The sequence below is a fragment of the Ornithorhynchus anatinus genome, chromosome 11 (genome assembly GCF_004115215.2).
Source record: "Ornithorhynchus anatinus isolate Pmale09 chromosome 11, mOrnAna1.pri.v4, whole genome shotgun sequence".
Classification (NCBI taxonomy): Eukaryota; Metazoa; Chordata; class Mammalia; order Monotremata; family Ornithorhynchidae; genus Ornithorhynchus; species Ornithorhynchus anatinus.
Window position 1 is genome coordinate 31,491,674 of NC_041738.1, and position 16,957 is coordinate 31,508,630.

The 16,957-nt window shown below is 41.9% G+C and overlaps 1 protein-coding gene and 1 non-coding gene across 2 annotated transcripts in view; both read right to left on the bottom strand.

The window, feature by feature from the left end:
- PEPD (peptidase D) overlaps window positions 1-16,957 on the bottom strand; it is a 283,243-nt gene that overhangs the window by 222,274 nt on the left and 44,012 nt on the right. The window contains exons 4-6 of the mRNA XM_001509616.6: window positions 9,877-9,940; window positions 3,367-3,414; window positions 1,224-1,285 (exon numbers count right to left, since the gene is read on the bottom strand). Coding sequence (XP_001509666.2) covers window positions 1,224-1,285; window positions 3,367-3,414; window positions 9,877-9,940 — 174 coding nt within the window. The remainder of the gene's footprint in view (window positions 1-1,223; window positions 1,286-3,366; window positions 3,415-9,876; window positions 9,941-16,957) is intronic.
- LOC114815316 lies at window positions 11,457-11,589 on the bottom strand. Its single transcript, XR_003763080.1, has one exon. It is a non-coding gene; the product is annotated as a small nucleolar RNA SNORA7 (small nucleolar RNA).

Below are 16,957 nucleotides of genomic sequence, written 5' to 3' on the forward strand. Positions count from 1 at the left end.
ACCTCCAGTTAGTCTATCATGCCACCAAATCCTTGTCTATGTCCTTCTTCTGGCTTAGAGTTCTTTTCCCCTCCATATAGGAGGCTACTCTCCCCACCTTTAAAGCCTTATTACAGTCACTTCTCCTCCAAGAGGCCTTCCCAAATTAAGCCCTCTTTTCTGGGCCTCACTCTCCCTTATGAGTCACCTATGCGTTTGGATCTGTACTCTAAGTACTTGATATTTACCCCAACCTTAACTCCACAGCACTTATGTACGTAGCCATAATTTATTTACTGTCTCCCTCTAGACTGTGACTTCCTTATGGGCAGAAAACCTGTCTACCATCTCTGTTGCACTGTACTCTCCCAAATGCTTAGTACCATGCTCTGCCCACAGAAGCACTCATTCAATCTTATTGAGTGCTTACTGTTTGCAAAACACTGTACTGAACACTTGAGCATTAAACCAATGACCATAGTGGGGAAAGTGGTGATTGAAAAAGGGAAGGATGCATCTCCCTAAACAGTAAGAGCTGTAAACCAATGGCAATAATGGTAATAGAAGCCCTGAGCATGGCCACTTCTTTCAAATAATAATAACAATAATAACTGTGGTATTTAAGGACTTACTATGTGCGAGGGACTGCACTAAGCACTGAGGTAGATACAAAGTAATCAGGTTGGACACCGTCCATGTTCCATATGGGGTTTATAGTCTTAATCCCCATTTTATAGATGAGGTAAATGAGGCATTGAGAAGTAAGGTGACTTGCCCCAGGTCACACAACAGACAAGTGGAGGAGTTAGGTCTAGAACCTAGATCCTTCTGATTCCCAGGCCTGTGCTCTACCCACTAAGCCACATTAATTCTCTCAAAAAAAAAAAAATTCCTATTGGGTCTCTGTTCTGTCTCATTACTAAATCAGGACACCCACCCTCCTGATGGTCAATAAATTCAAGGGAAATGAGAGGCTTTGCTGATCATTCCTTGCTTATGTTCACTTAACACAATTAATTGTACATGTAATTGAGAAAAAAGCAAAAAGTATTTTACTTAAACTCAAAGCTTTCTGGCAGCTGGTTTCTATTTCTAAAAGACAAGAAAGCAAACTTTCTCTTTACATGTTAAATACACAACAAGAGTTTTATAAATTAAATTTGTTGTTAAGGAAACACAATGTAAGAAATTGGAGTAAAGCATAACAATTACAATGCAAAACCGCCACCCAGGTAGTCACTTACTGGCTGATTCCTTCAAAGGAAGCCTCCCTGCATACGTTCCCACTGTCGGTATTGACACCTCGCTGTCAATTGGAGGGGGTTGGGAAGAGGGAAAGAAACAGATCCAGCTTTGAGAGAACATTCCACCAAATTATTATAATAGCAATAATATTTAATCACTTACTATATGCCAAGTCCTGTACTAAGTGCTGTGGTAGATACAATCAAGTCGCACATGTGCTCAGAGTCTACGTAGGAGGGAGAAAAGTTATTGAATCCCATTTTACGGGTGAGGGAATTGAAGCATAGAGAAGTGAAGTGACTTTGCCCAAGGTCACAAAGCAGGTAAGTGGTGGACCTGGGATTAGAACCCAGGACCTATGATTCCCAGGTCTGGGCTCTAAGCCACACTGCTTCCTCACCTTTTCCAGGATTTGTTAAAAGGAGCTTTCACATGAGCTCTTTCAGAAAGTGCGGGATTAATATGGATGAAAGTGGTTTCAACCACCAGGACAACTTTCTCCCGGTAGATTCCTTCCTTGGTAATTCAAGAATATTTAGTTTTTCATTAGAGACATCCTTCCTGCTTTCTTCAATATGAGACAATTGATTGAAATAACTTTTTAAAAATCATACTTTATCTCCCCACCTTCACTTCCAAGCAATTCTTGTAACAGTATAGTCTATATATTCTCATCTCTTTAAATTAACGTTTGAAAAAATTTAGGTTAAACACTGCTCCCCGCTCTCCCCCACCCCCACCCCCCACCAGAAAAAAAGCATCCCTTGATCTTTAACAGCTAACTTGCCTTTGTGGGCTGCTAAGGGTTGCTGTTTTTGGACCCACAGTTAAGGAATTCACTAAGAATGACTTTCAGAACTTTAATTTCCAGCCTGGAAAGACAGGCTTTTTTTGTGTTTTTTTTATTTATTCACTCACACATCTCCTATTACCAGAACCCAAAGAGTATTTTCAAAGATAGTCACAAAAGTGCAGGTAGAGAACTGATTTAGTACATTCATTTCCTAAATGAACCTATGACCTTGCATCACATCCTTCTCCCTCAGTAACTGCAAGTAAATCCAGGTATCAAGGCTACCATAAGAGAACGGTAGGGGACAAGGTGATTCAGAGATAAAATGAATCACCAATTAGCAAGAGGTTTTAAAATAATATGTAATCCCAAGGGATTTAAAAATAATGTTTAATCTCATGGAACATCTCTGTCAATGTTTAATTTCATTCCACAAATATAACACAAGATACAATCCTTTACACTGCCATCCAGTATAAAACATTTTTCCCTTGACAGTTAAAACAAGAAGTTGAACAGATACCTTCCAAAAAAGCTTTAAAAATAGGTAGTGGCAAGTTTTTCCTCAAAAAAATAAAATAAACTGTTAAGGAGAAAGATCACTCAAGGATGTAAAAAGTCTTTTTTTTTACCCTTTATAGACTTAAAAAAACACAACTGTGGAATGAGTTGCAACATGAAACCATTTCATTTAAAATCTTGCACAGTACTCTCACTAACATTTATGGCACACCATATTTTCCTAAATGCAAAAAGGACTTAAAAGAGTTGCCCATAAGGAGCAGACTATTGTGAGAGGGATTAAAGGCAGATCAAAAGTAAAGACTTTATTTTATGTTGCCAAAAGAACAACTTCCTGCTATGAACCAAATGAATGGTGATTGTAAATGTGTGTGTGTGTGTGTGTGTGTATATAAATATAGATATATAGATATATGTAGAATTGCAAACTCAACAAGTGATCTCCAGGTAGGAGAGTAGGAAAAAACGATAGACTCACTGGGTTTTCTGAAGTGGTTTTATTCCTATAATATTAGGTTGTATGTCAAGCATTTCACACAGGGAAGATGCAGCAATGTAGCCTGTAGGCTTTTAAAGCGCTATGAGCAGCCTGTGCAACCCATCCTCCCTTCCAGACAACCAGCCTACTAACCATAAATGTGTTACTTCCTTTATTGATGACCTTTAATCAAATGGTAGAATCTGGAATTAAATATTTATTCTTGCATTATCGTGTGTGGCTACTGTACAGTGCTTAGTTCACAGGGAGAGATTTTCAACTACAATCGCCTCAGCCGTAGATAAATATCAGAGACTAAACATTCTCTGAAAAAACAAATGTCACTTACCAGAGTAAGAAGAACAGATGGTTTCAATGAAGCCAAGACCCCGGCTATCTGAAAAATCAGAATGAAATGTTTTCAGTGATTCACATCCATCAAAAAGGGTTACCTGGCCTATACCACTTTCTTAGAAACTGGTTAAAAGCTCAGTTCCAAATCACACATTGTCCATGAAAACCAGTGTGTCCCTTTCTCTGAGACAAAGATCCCCTCCCCAAAAAGATAGAAATAAAGCCCAAGAATGCTGTTGAATATAACCCCTTGGCAACATATGTTTTCTGGCATTGTTACAACCTTTTTTTTTTTTTTTAATTTTAATTTACCTCCCCATTATGGTTTCCAACCATCGGAGTAGTTGAGACAAACAGGAGGAGTTGTGGTTTGGGATTAGATCTGCTACTTTCCTCAGAAAGAAAAGAATGACAAATGTACAAGCTAATGGGTCCTCTTCCATGAAGATTACTATCAGGATACAGAAGTAAAGAACAATGGAGGAAAAGTTTTTTTAAAAAAGTATTTGGCCATTGCTGTACTGCCCAATTAAAAAAAAATTCAAGTTCATGCTTCCTTATGACATAACTCGAGAGTTTTATAAGTGCTGCCCCTCATAATCAATCATCTTTTATTGAATACAACTGCTCAAATGGACTCCCTCATCCTCTAGTTAGCCTTTCCAATGCTCTGCTAGTTCTCTTTCATATCCAGTAAGTTCCATTAAAGACTTGTACACATCAACACTTTCCCTTTGTGTGACCCAACAAAAATTAAAGGAAAACCCAGCATTGAATCAGCTTCACATAATGTGACAGCCCAGTCATGTCAACACAGTATTCTCATTTCCATAGCCTAGAAGATACCCTGTTACATGCCCTTGCTCCAAATGGTGGACAATATTTCCCAGTTCCTTTGACAGTTTCTGATGGAATTCAGTTCTTCAGACACCTTACGGCTTTGTTTCTTTTGTTTTGCTAAACTCTTACGCTTTTATCAAGCCCTGCACTATACATTGGAGGAGATACAATTAGATCAACTACTCTTCTATCATTCATTCAATCATGATTATTAAGCACTTACTGTGTGCAAAGCACTGTACTAAGCTCTTGGGAAAATACAACAGTAAAGAGTGACAATCCCTGCGCAAAACGAGCTCTAAGCTCACAGTCTAGAGGTGGGGGAGAAGGACATCAAACAAATAACTAGACATCATACAAATAAATACAATTACAGATACATACATAAGTGCTGTGGGGCTGGGAGGGGGTTAGGGAGGGGGAGAAGAGCAAAGGGAGCAAGTCGGAGCAATGCAGAAGGGAGTAGGAGATGAGGAAAAGTGGGACTTAGTCTGTGAAGTCCTCTTCGAGAAGATGTGCCTTCAGTAAGGCTTTGAAGGGGTGAAGAATAGTTATCTGGCGGATTTGAACAGGGAGCTCTAAGCTCCACCATAGAGCTCTGAGTGGGAAGGAAAATGGGAATTTAATCGCCAGTTTACAGATGAGGAAACTGAGGCAGAGAAAAATTAAGTGACTTGCCCAGGTCGCCCAGGAAGCAAGTCAAAGAGCTGAGATTAAAACCCAGGGCTTCTGAAGCTTTGCATATTATCAGTCTCAGTTTACCATCACGGGTGGATTGTTGACTGTTGAAGAGTCAGGTGTACCCACTCAAAATTTCTTCCCACTTATGACTTCTGGACCTGGGATGGGGAGGGGCATTACTCTCCTGACTGTTTGAAGTAATTAGTTTGTGATCATGGTATTAGGTGCCTCTCTTGCCAAGCTAGCTTAGTTGAGGCTTGTGAGGAGGAATACAGCAGACTAATTTTTGGAGGAAAGGGAAGCCCAGGCTTTATATTTCCTCTGCTCTTTCTACCATCAGATTTGCAATTTACTGTGTCACTCCAGCTATCAATCATATTTAGTGAATGCTTACTGTGTGTAGAGCACTGTACTAAGCACTTTGGAGAGTACAATACAGCAAACACATTCCCTGCCCACAATGAGTTTACAGACTAGAGGACTTAGACTTTGATTCCCAGGCCTGTTTTGGGGGCTGCCTTTTCTGAACCTTCAGTGAAGATCACATTGGTCATATGTTACAGCTCAGAGTGTCAGGTTTCTCCTCTTTTCTGGGGATTTTGAGTGTGCTTCCTTTTTCCTCCATAAATAGCTCTGGGGATAATAGATTAGGAACTTCATCCTGCTTTTCCTTTATTTTTAGGTGTATGATCCATTCCCTGTGGTACTTAAGTCATATGCATATTACCTGTCAAATTAATATACTTGATTACAAGTCCAAAAGACAAAAGTATTTGTATGCACACATTCAGGTGTTTGCCAATGATCTGGTTCTCGCTAAGTGCTGGAGCCAAGATGTGACATGCTGAGTTTGAATTTTAATTTTGTTCTGGCTTTTCTGTTTCCATGGAGTTTTTTTCTTTTCTCTCTCCCATTTTGATTCTGATCTTGAGAAGCTTGAGAAGCAGCGTGGCTCAGTGGAAAGAGCATGGGCTTTGCAGTCAGGGCTCATGAGTTCGAATCCCAGCTCTGCCACCTGTCAGCTGTGTGACTGTGGGCAAGTCACTTAACTTGTCTGTGCCTCAGTTCCCTCACCTGTAAAATGGGGATTAAGACTGTGAGCCCCACGTGGGACAACCTGATTCCCCTATGTCTACCCCAGCACTTAGAACAGTGCTCAGCACATAGTAAGCGCTTAACAAATACCAGCATTATTATCTTGACCTCAACCTCTTTTGAAGCCCCAGTCATAAAATCCTCAGATGTCCAGACTGCGAGTATCTTGATTTTTTTTTCTGGCTAACACCCAGCTGCTTAGAGATGTGAATTTCGGAGAGAGCCAGCATAACCTCAAGGATTTCAGGCTCTAAGTCTAAGCAGCTTTGTCTTTCCATAGCTGGCCCTCTGTAATGATCAGCAATATCTTTCTTTACCCTCCTAAAAGAAAGCATTTCAGGCCCCTGGCCAGCCAGTGCCTTTCCCCTATCCAATCTGGAATAATAGAGGAGTTGTGAATAATGGGTAGAGAGAGTGTCTGTGGAGTCTGGTTCCTTAGAACCCAGCTTCTCTGTTGGTGCTCCCTCAATACCTTCTCCAAACTTGGGAAAAATCAACTCCCCATCCTCAAAAAAAAAAGGGGGGGGGGGCTGGTAATTGGGCTGGTGCCATCAAGACTCCAGTTGAATACTACATTGGGGCAGCCAAAAGAAATGGAAAATTCATCTGCTCTTGGGCAGGTGTTTAAAGCAAAGAGGAATTTTCTTGTCAATCAATCAATGATATTTATTGAGCACTGACTATGCAGAGCTTGGGAGAATACAACAGAGGTGGCAGAAATGTTCAGACTGGAGAATCAAACTGTGAACCCTATGTGAGACAGGGACTGTGTCCAAACTGATTAGATCTTATGTACCCCAGCACTTAGTCCTGGCACTTATTTCTACTTAAGCGCTTACAATGTGCCAGGCACTTTACTAGGCTCTGGGATGGATACAAGCAAATCAGGTTGGACACAGTCTCTGTTCTACGTGGGGCTCACAGTCTCAATCTCCATGTGACAGATGAGGAGACTGAGGCCCAGTGAAGTGACTTGCCTAAGGTCACCCAGCAGACAAGTTAGTATTCAGGGAACCTCCTTCTTATTTTCTCTTACCTTTCCAAAAAATATAGTAGTTGGAAACCACTGACACATTTATACAGAGAAAAGTTCTTGGTTTATTGGACTCACTAACTCACACTTTTATGATCCAGAGTCACAAGTGGCGGAAAGTCCCGGTTTGATAATGAAAGCAGAAGAGCTAGACAAATTCCCCAGGGAGAAACCCAAACCGTAGCAGTGCCTAGCAATACCCGGATTTCACATAAGGGAAGAAATCCAGCCTATTTTCCTTTTGTAATTCACTCCTGATCGCCAATAGCCGCATGTGTAGGGCCACATGCCAAGAATCTAGAGAGGCGATTTGATCCAGCTATGGAGGTTCGGTTGGCCATTAAATATTCAGGATACCACCAGGTCTTAGTCTGCCATTATCCAGTTATCTTTGAAAGACAGGCCACGTTTTACTCCATGTTACTCAAGCAAGATGTCCTGCTACAACCACCCTGGAGCAGGCTATCAGTGAGACCCTTTACTTGGAAAGCAGCATGGTCTAGTGGAAAGAACACAGGTCTGGGAGTCAGAGGACCTGAGTTCTGATCTGGAATTCAGCCATTTTCCTGTTGAGTAATCTTGGGAAAATGGCTTAACTTCTCTGTGCCTCAGTTTCCTCATCTTTAAAAAGGGTGCTATATACCATTTCTCCCTCCTTCTTACACTGTGGGCCCCATATGGGAAAGGGACCGTATGTGATCTGATGATCTGGTATCTACCACAGTGCTCAGTATGGTGCTTGCCAAACAATATGCACTTAAAATACCACAATTATTATTATTGGAAATCCATTCCAAAAAGTAAAACATCAGGGGCAAATAAAATTTAAAAAAATCAAGCACCCACACCACCTAGACTGTAAGTTTGTTGTGAGCAGGGACTGTGTCTGTTTTATACTGTAGCCTCTCAAGCGCTAAGTACAGTGCTCTGCATATAGCAATCACTCAATGAATAGGATTAACTGACTGTTGGATAAAGGACCAGATATGGCCCATGGGTGATAGAGTAACATTTCATACCATCAGGGCACATGCTGCTTGTAAACCCAACCATCCTTTTGGAATGTATTCTCTAGCCATCCTTTCTCCAAGGGTTCTGGCACTGCTGATTTAAGTATGTGGTCCAGAACTTCAGCCAAGCACAATCGGAGCAGCTAACCCATCTTGACGCCAGGGAATAGCACAGCTCCATCCTTGGAGCATTTGGAAGATAAAATGTTTCTCTGGCTAAATCAAGTGAGATTCTAACTTTGGCAAATGAGGATCAACATTCTGCAGGGGGAAAATGGACAGAATAAAGCATCCCAACTCTCCCTCTTTCCTCCAGCAGCTCCTCAAACAAATCATCTGTTGTTCTGGGCAGAAATGCTGCTGAGGTTTGTGCCTTTCCTCTTTTTATACAGTTGGCCAGGTGCATGAGCCCACATAGAACATCTGCTCAATGAGGGATTTGAAGAGAGAAACACAGCTGGGTGATGGTAGATATTTCTGGGAACGCATGTATTTCTGCAGGATTTGGATGACAGCGCTGGAGTTTTAAAGTAACTGACAACAGGTTAGGTAACAACCTGAAAGTTTGATGACTCAGTAGGATAATACAATAGGTTAGGTTCAGCTATACAATAAGGGACATTTGGTTCATTCATTCATTCAGCCATTCTTGAGCACTTACTGTGCACAGACCACTGTATCAAGAGCTTGGGAGAGTATAACAATAAAGAGACACATTCTCTGCTCACAAGGTGGAGTTCATCATTCCAGGAAGAAATTAAAGATTTTAAATTTGGCTACTGGAGTCTTTTTTATATGTTAAAAATGTGAATGTCCAGTAAGACACTAAATTAAACATGCCAAAACTCAGCCTTAGATCTCCATCACTGTTATCATAACAAAATTTATTGAGCAGTTACTATGGGCCAAGCATTACACTAAGTGTTTAGGTTGTGAGCCCATTATTGGTCAGGGATTGTCTTTGCTGCCGAATTGTACACTCCAAGCATTTAGTGCAGTGCTCTGCACATAGTAAGCGTTCAATAAATACTACTTAATGAAGTGCTGGGATAGATGCAAGATAATCAGATCAGACACAGTCCCTGTCCTACAAGGGGCTCACAATCTAAGGAGGAGAGAGAACAGGGAGAAGTATCATGGCCTAGTAGATAGAGCACTGAGAGTCAGAAGGGGCTGGGTTCTAAACCCGACTCTGCCACTTGTCTGCTCTGTGATCTTAAATCACTACCTTTCTATGCCTCAGTTTCCTCATCTTTAAAATGGGGGTTTAGACATGGGATGGCTTCAGACATATCCACATGGGATATAGACTGCATCCAACCTGATTAGCTTGTATCTACCCCAGTGCTTAGTACAGTGCCTGGCACACAGTAAATGCTTAATGAATACCGCATAAGAAGGATGTCATCTCCTTTTATCGGATGAGGAAACTGAGGCACAAAAGTTAGATGATTTGCCCAAGGTCACAAAGCAGGTAAGTGGTGGAACTGGGATTAGAACCCAGGTAAGGAGGAGGAAGAAAGGAGAAAGAAAGAAAAAGGATCCCAAGATCTCTCTTCCCCCAGTCCCACCCACCCATATGAACCCAGAAGACCCTCTGCTCATGCACTGAGGAATGGCGAATTGTGGCATGTGTAGCTGCAGGAGGGAATTCTTTCTCCCCAGCCCTCTGGGGGAATGTAGAGTAAAAACGTGAATTGACTCATACAAAATTGAAGCCAAGTTTGCAGTATTAAAGAGAAATTTATGAACTGAAATAAGATTAAATGAATCTAGACAGCTACTATTTGGGAGAACTGCCCTCTCTCTGAGCTTCACTACTGATTGAGGAAAAACCATCACTTACATCATCGGAATACTGCACTTCATCCACTGCATACTTCTCCTTGAAGTGTTCCCGAGGATGAATCCTTTAAGACATACAATGGAAACCAATGGTTATATTTATACCATGAGCATCACCTGAACAATAAAGATTACAGAAACTACTGAGCCATGGTATTTTGGTAGTTTTTTTTAATAGTATCTAAGTGCTTACTACGTAGTAGGCATTGTATTAAGCACTGGGGTACATATAAGATAATTAGGTTGGACACAGCTCAAGTCCTCCATAGGGCTCACGGTCTTAATCCCTGTTTTACAGGTGAGGTAACAGGCAGGGAGAAGTTAGGTGACTTGCCCAACATCACCCAGCAGACAAGTAGTGGAATTAGAACTCAGGCCCTCTGATTTCCAGGCTAGTGTTCTTTCCCCTAGGCCATGTAGCTTCATCAGGACTTTACTCATCTGAACCCTCTGCTGAATAGCACAGCCATAATGTGATATCTGATCATTTTAAATTAACAAATTATAGTTAGATAGTTTTAGATCAGTGCTCCCTGGTGGCAGAGGACAGAGAGATGGTTAGAGGGACCTTTCCAAGGGGATTGATGAATTAATAAATGTTACTGGCCCAAATGCATGCTCACACATCCACCGCACCTGCAGTAAGAGAGACAAAAATATAATACTGAAATATGCTATTGATGTGAAATCAATTTTTCTCCACATTCCAGTATTTGGGGAAAAAAAGTAGTGCCTGCCTGCCTGCAAGGTGCAACCTTACTGAAATCACAAATCCTCCAAGAGGCCTTCCCCCATTTAAGCTATCTTGTTTCCTACTCCCTCTCCATTCTGTGTCACCTATGCATCCTTTAAGCACTTGATAGTAATGCCTCCTTCAGCCCCACGGTACTCATGTACATAGCCATAATCTATTCATATTAATGTCTTTCTCCACTTCCAGACTGTGTTCTTTGTGGGCAGGGAACACAACTCAACCAACTTTATTCTATTGGTAAAGTCCCCCAACTCCATTCTATGGAACTCTCCCAAACACTTAGCACAATGCTTAGCACACTGTAAGCGCTCAGTAAAAACAATTGACTGCTTGATCAGATAGCTCAGTGTTCACTGAAAGCCTGTCCCCCCGTTGAAGGGCTTCAGGTCACAGAAGTCCAACGCGACAGTGGTCAAAGTGAATTCCTCTCCAACCAACATGAGCCAGAATCAGCCCTATATGGTCTAGTGGGTACAGCACTGACTTGGCAGTCAGAAGGGACTGGATTCTAATCCCAGCTCGAACACTTGTCTGCTGTGTGACCTTGAGCAAGTCACTTCACAACTCTGTAACTGTTGCCTCATCCGTAAAATGGCAGCCTCGGTAGTCTGATCTGCTGTCAAGCTGTCTCCGACCCATAGCGACGCCATGGACACATCTCTCCCAGAATGCCCCATCTTCACCTGCAATTATTCTAGTAGTGTATCCATAGAGTTTTCTTGGTAAAAATACAGAAGTGGTTCACCATTGCCTCCTTCTGTGCAATAAGTTTGAGTCTTCTCCTTCGACTCTCCCACACCACTGCTGCCCAAAACAGGTGAGTTTTGACTTGTAGCGGATTGTCTTCCACTCACTAGCCAGTGGCCAAGCTAGGAATGGAAATGTCTCCGCTTGATTCTCCCTCCTATAGTCAAGACTGGTAGAGTACTTGAAACCCTCCAGGTGCTACCCTGAGAGGGGCTCCTTTCTTGTAGGGCAATTAATGTGGAGATGCTTCAAGTTCCCCAGCCTCTCGCCCCCATTAACAATGTAATTTTTAAGAAATCCTTATTATCTTGCCCCTCCACCCTGTGGTCTGCAGTCAGCTGCTGCTAATGTATTCTCTCAGCTTTCATTTCAATCCACATGAACTCCCTCAGAAGAATGACACACTGGATAGGAGCAATCTTGGCTTCCTCTAAAACTTTCCTCTGGGACACAGAACTAACCTTCACCCATCAATTATTGTGGTTGTGCTTTAAAAAAGAAACTTATTTAAAGCTCCATTGAAATAAACACTTGATTGCTTACTGTAACAAAAACCTTAAGCTAATAAATATTGCTGGGTTTGAAAAACAATAAAAAGTCAATGAACCGAGACACAACTTGAGACCCACACTGAGCTTAAGCCATAGGACTAGCCTTATTCATAAAGGTAATAATGGAAAGCTTCCTTAAATTTAAGGGAGCTCTAACTCTTCCCTCCTCTTCACCACCCTTCTCCCTCCCTGCTCCAAGCCTGCCTTGAGAGAATTCCTGGCTTCTAAGTTAGCTCCCTTGTCATTTACAATACTGAAACAAATCCAAGTGAGGCTGTAACATTTTCTTGCCATAAAGAGATATTACCTACTCAAATCGGTTACTATTCATTAGGAATAAAAGTATCGTAGAGAATGGTATTACACAATCAGAACACGGTCAAAAAGTAAAGGAGTAGTTATTTTTTTGTATTTCAACCTTCCTTAAAAAAAAAACAACACAAAAAACCCACAAACAAAAAAAACACTAAAAAAGTCACCTTTCCTTAAATTAGTGGGATGCATAACTTTTTGACATCTCTCTCCAGGTAATTCAGCAGTTTAAATCAGAAGCTTTGTTCCCTCTCTAGTGAGCAAGAAACCCATACTGTTTAGCATAACAAACTCACTGCTAAGCAGCACTTTTGTACATGAATATTTAATAATTACATTCTTAGTTGGGAGGAAAACAGGAAGGGATCCTTTTTATCAAGTTGTTGCTAGTGAGGAGATAATTCACTGATGCTATCTAGACAAAATGTGGTGCATCCAGGGATGTTGGGCTACCTGACTCATCAGCTCTTCACTTTCCTTCAGAGATTATCATTTTTCAAGGTTAGTAAATAAGTCAATTGATCAGTCAAGAAAGAATGTTAGAAAGCAAGGGACTAGCCCTAATCTTTTCTTTCTCTCGTTTCCAGGTGTGGGGGAAGTGGCTCATCTTTGGAACTTCCAGGAAGGGGGAGTTCTAGAATTTACTGTGATCCCCTGATTTTTGCACTATTATCCTGGCCTATTCATTTCCAGCTTTTATTTGATAATAACCACTTTACAGTGATTAGTTCAAGCCCCACAAGTGAGGTCAATCAGTTGTATTTACTGTATGCATAGTAGTATATTAAACGCTTGGGAGAGTACAATGTAAGAGTGGGTAGACACATACTAAGCCTTCAATGAGCTTACAGTCTGGAAGGGGAGACAAATTAATTTAAATAAATTACAGATATGTACATAAGTGTTCTGAGGTAATACACTACCTTCCTAACCCTCACACACTCCAAATGACCAGCTGGTATTTTTCTAATGCTGAGAAACAGGATGGCCTAGTGGAAAGATCACGGGCCTGGGAATCAGAACACTTGGGTTCTAATCTTGGCTCTGCTAACTGCTTGCTGTGTGACCTTTGGCAAGTTACTTAACTTCTCTGTGCCTCAATTTCCTCAATTGTAAAATGGAGATTAAATCCTACTCCCTCTTACTTGGACTGTGGGAAAGGGACTGTGTCCAACCTGATAAACTTATATCTACTCCAGTACTTAGAACAGTGCTTATGCATAGTAAGCACTTTACAAATGCCATAAAACAAGGTAAGAGCTTCCAAGAGATCATTCATTCATTCAATAGTATTGAGTGCTTACTATGTGCAGAGCAATGTACTAAGCGCTTGGAATGTACAATTTGGCAACAGATGAGACAATCCCCGCCCACTGACGGGGTTACAGTCTAATCAGGGGAGATGGACAAAAACAAGACAACTTAGTAGCAATAAATAGAATCAAGGGGATGTACACCTCATTAACAAAATAAATAGGGTAATAGATCATCCATGGCAATGTTTGTACTTTTGTAAGAGAAGGGCAAAAACAGGAAAAAAGCAAAAACTAAGCATGGGGATAAGAATAGTGCTGTCAACATGGCAGGAAGAGGAAGGGGACTACAGAACAACAGACTATACCCAGAATTCTCTGCAAGTTCAGGGTGACGAAATTTTCTAGCCAAAATATTCCTCCTCCCTCTCCATTCCCTTTGGTATTAGCTTAGACTGCTTCACATCAAGATTGAGCTCAGAAGCCATAATTAGTAAGGATCCACATGCAACTCCCTCTTTTCCACAGGAAGTGGTGACTGCTTGCCAATGCCTGGGTATTAATTCATTTGCACATCTCCATTCCATTATTTTTCTGTTCAAGACACAATTCCAAAGTGAAATAGCAAACACCTGACATCTATTAATACAGTAGTGAACTGCTACAGGACCTTAATTAATGACACCCACCTCAGGTGCATTTTGAGGCAGCAATTCAGAGGCCAGAGGTTTTTTCAACCCAGGGACTCAGTGGCACATGACAAAAAACACCCTATTTCCAGTAAAATGCATTACTCATTCTTAATTACAAAAGATCCCGCCTTCCACTGGTTTAAGAGGCTTTTTGGTGTGTGTGGTTTTTTTTTCCAGAGATTTACTGCCAATGTCTACTTGCTAAATGACATTGAAGATGGGGGTGGTAAATAGCGAAGATGACAAACTGGCAGCCCGTTGAAGGGCTAGGAGCAGCAGCAGAGAAGAGGAGCTGGGTAAGCCATCTTGTGTGGGCCCTAAAAGAACTGGTCAGGAGCCTTGGGCAGAAGAGTATGTGTGGGAAGAGTTCTCCAGCATAAGTGAAATGCTTCTGACTGGAAAATTAGCATGCAATTCAAGGAACAAGTGGGGAAGGGAAATTCAACCTCTAAATGCAGGGCTCAAAGCCTGGGCAAGGTCAATCCATTAGTTATATTTATTGAGTTCTTACTGTATGCACAGCACTGAACTAAGCACTTGGAAGAGTAATAATAATAACACTAATAACAATAATGATATTTAAGTGCTTACTATATACTAGAGAAGCAGCGTGGCTTAGTGGAAAGAGCATGGGCTTGGGAGTCAGAGGTCGTGGGTTCTAATCCCAGCTCTGCCACTTGTCAGCTGTGTGACTTTGGGCGAGTCACTTCACATCTCTGTGCCTCAGTTACCTCATCTGGAAAATGGGGATGAAGACTGTGAGCCCCTTGTGGGACAACCTGATTACCTTGTATCTACCCCAGTGCTCAGAACAGTGCTTGGCACATAGTAAGCACTTAATAAATATCATTATTATTATTACTAAGCACTGGGATGGATACAAATAGGGTTGGTCACAGTCCCTATCCCATGAAGGGCTCACAGTCTCTTTCCCCATTTTACAGATAGGGTAATTGAGGCATAGAAAAGTTGACTTGTCCAAGGTCTCAGAGCAGACACGTGGTGGAGCAGGGATTAGAACCCAAGTCCTTCCGACTCCCAGGCCTGCCTTCATCCATTAGGTCACACTATTTTTTCGGTCCAAAGCACAGTACTAAGCACCTGGGACAGAGTTGGTAGTCAGATGTGAACATGTGCTATGGGGAGATTAAAGGTGCACATCTAAGTGCAAGGACTGTGCAGAAGGGAGATGAAGGGGAGGAAGTGAGGGCTTAGTCAGGGAAGGCATCTTGGAGGAGATGGGATTTTAATAAGGTTGGGAAGATGGGGAAGAGTGAACATCTGCCAAATATGGAGGGAGTTCATGGCCAGAGGCAGGATGTTGATGAGGGGTCAGAGATGGGATAGAGCTCTGTTACAGTGAGAAGTTACAGTTAGAAGACTGGCATTAGAGAAAGGAACTGAGCATGGTGGGTTATAGCTTGAAATCAGAGATGCAAGGTCGGAGGTGAAAATAATAATGAGTTTCTATTTAATGTGGAGATGGATGGATGGGTAACCATTGGAGGGAGTGCAGTCAGTAAGGAGGCTGAGTAATCAAGACTCCAATTAACATGATAGCAACTTGGAGGGATAGGAAAGGGTGGATTTTAGCAAGGTTGAGGAGGTAAAACTGGCAGGATTTGGTGACGGGTTGAATAAGTGAGTTGAATGAGACAAATAATTCTAAAATAATGGGGACTGTGAAATAGGAAGCCTGGTGGAACTGTCCATAGCGATGAAAAGTGAGGGGGAGGACACAGTTTGGGTGGGAAGATGAAAAGTCCCGTTTTGGACATGATAAGTTTTGAGGGGTTGGCAGGACATTCAAGTAGAGATGTCCCAAAGGCAGGAGAAAAATATGAGCCTGCAGAAAAGGAGAAAGTTGGGAATCATTTGCATAGAGATAGCAATTGAAGCCAGGGAGCAAATGAGTTTTCCCAAAAGAACGGGATCCAGACCTGAGCCTTGAGGGATAGGCCTTCTGATTCTCAGGTCTGTGTTCCTTCCACTAAGCTATACTGCTTCATAAGTCTTGGTGCTGCAAAAGACATGTGGGTGTGAACAGTGTGGGGCTGCAGGTGGACATTTTGCCTGATGGAAAAGCTTTGGCTTGGTGTTTGTGTGCTTATCTTATCTTAGGGAGACAACCCCAGAACAAGAGGGACAGGAAGGGAAGAGCCAGGAAAACCATTCAGAAGCGGCCACATCCAAGCAGCTGCCACTCTGCTAGAGAAGATGGAGGCCTGGATGCTCTCAGGATCCTCCAACCTCCTCATCATTTAAAAAAGCAGCAACCCTTGGTCATGGACATCCAAATCTTTGTACGAGCTTCATGCGCGTGACTAACTTGACTGCCTTTTTGGACATCCAAATCTTTGTAAGAGCTTCATGTGCGTAGCCAAATTTAGTGATTTTTTTACTGGCTGTCTGTGATTTTATAGACCGTTGGCATTCCTGGCTCCCACATTCCCCCTCCACTACATAGCACTACCACAGCACCTAAACACTTAAGCACTCACCCATCCCCCTGTAGCACTTACACCCATATCTTCATGCTCTATTACTTTCTCCACTCTGCAGCGTACTATAGCATCAATCTCCCCCACAGGGTTGTAAGTCCCTTGAGTGCAGGGACCATGTACTTTAGTTCTAGTGAAGTCTTCCAGGCACTTAGTACAGTGCTCTGCACACATTAGGTGTTCAAATAAATGCTAATGTAGCTGATAGTCATTACACAGGTCACAAGATACCTGCTGGGGAATTAACAACTTGTCACAACCACAATGAGTCA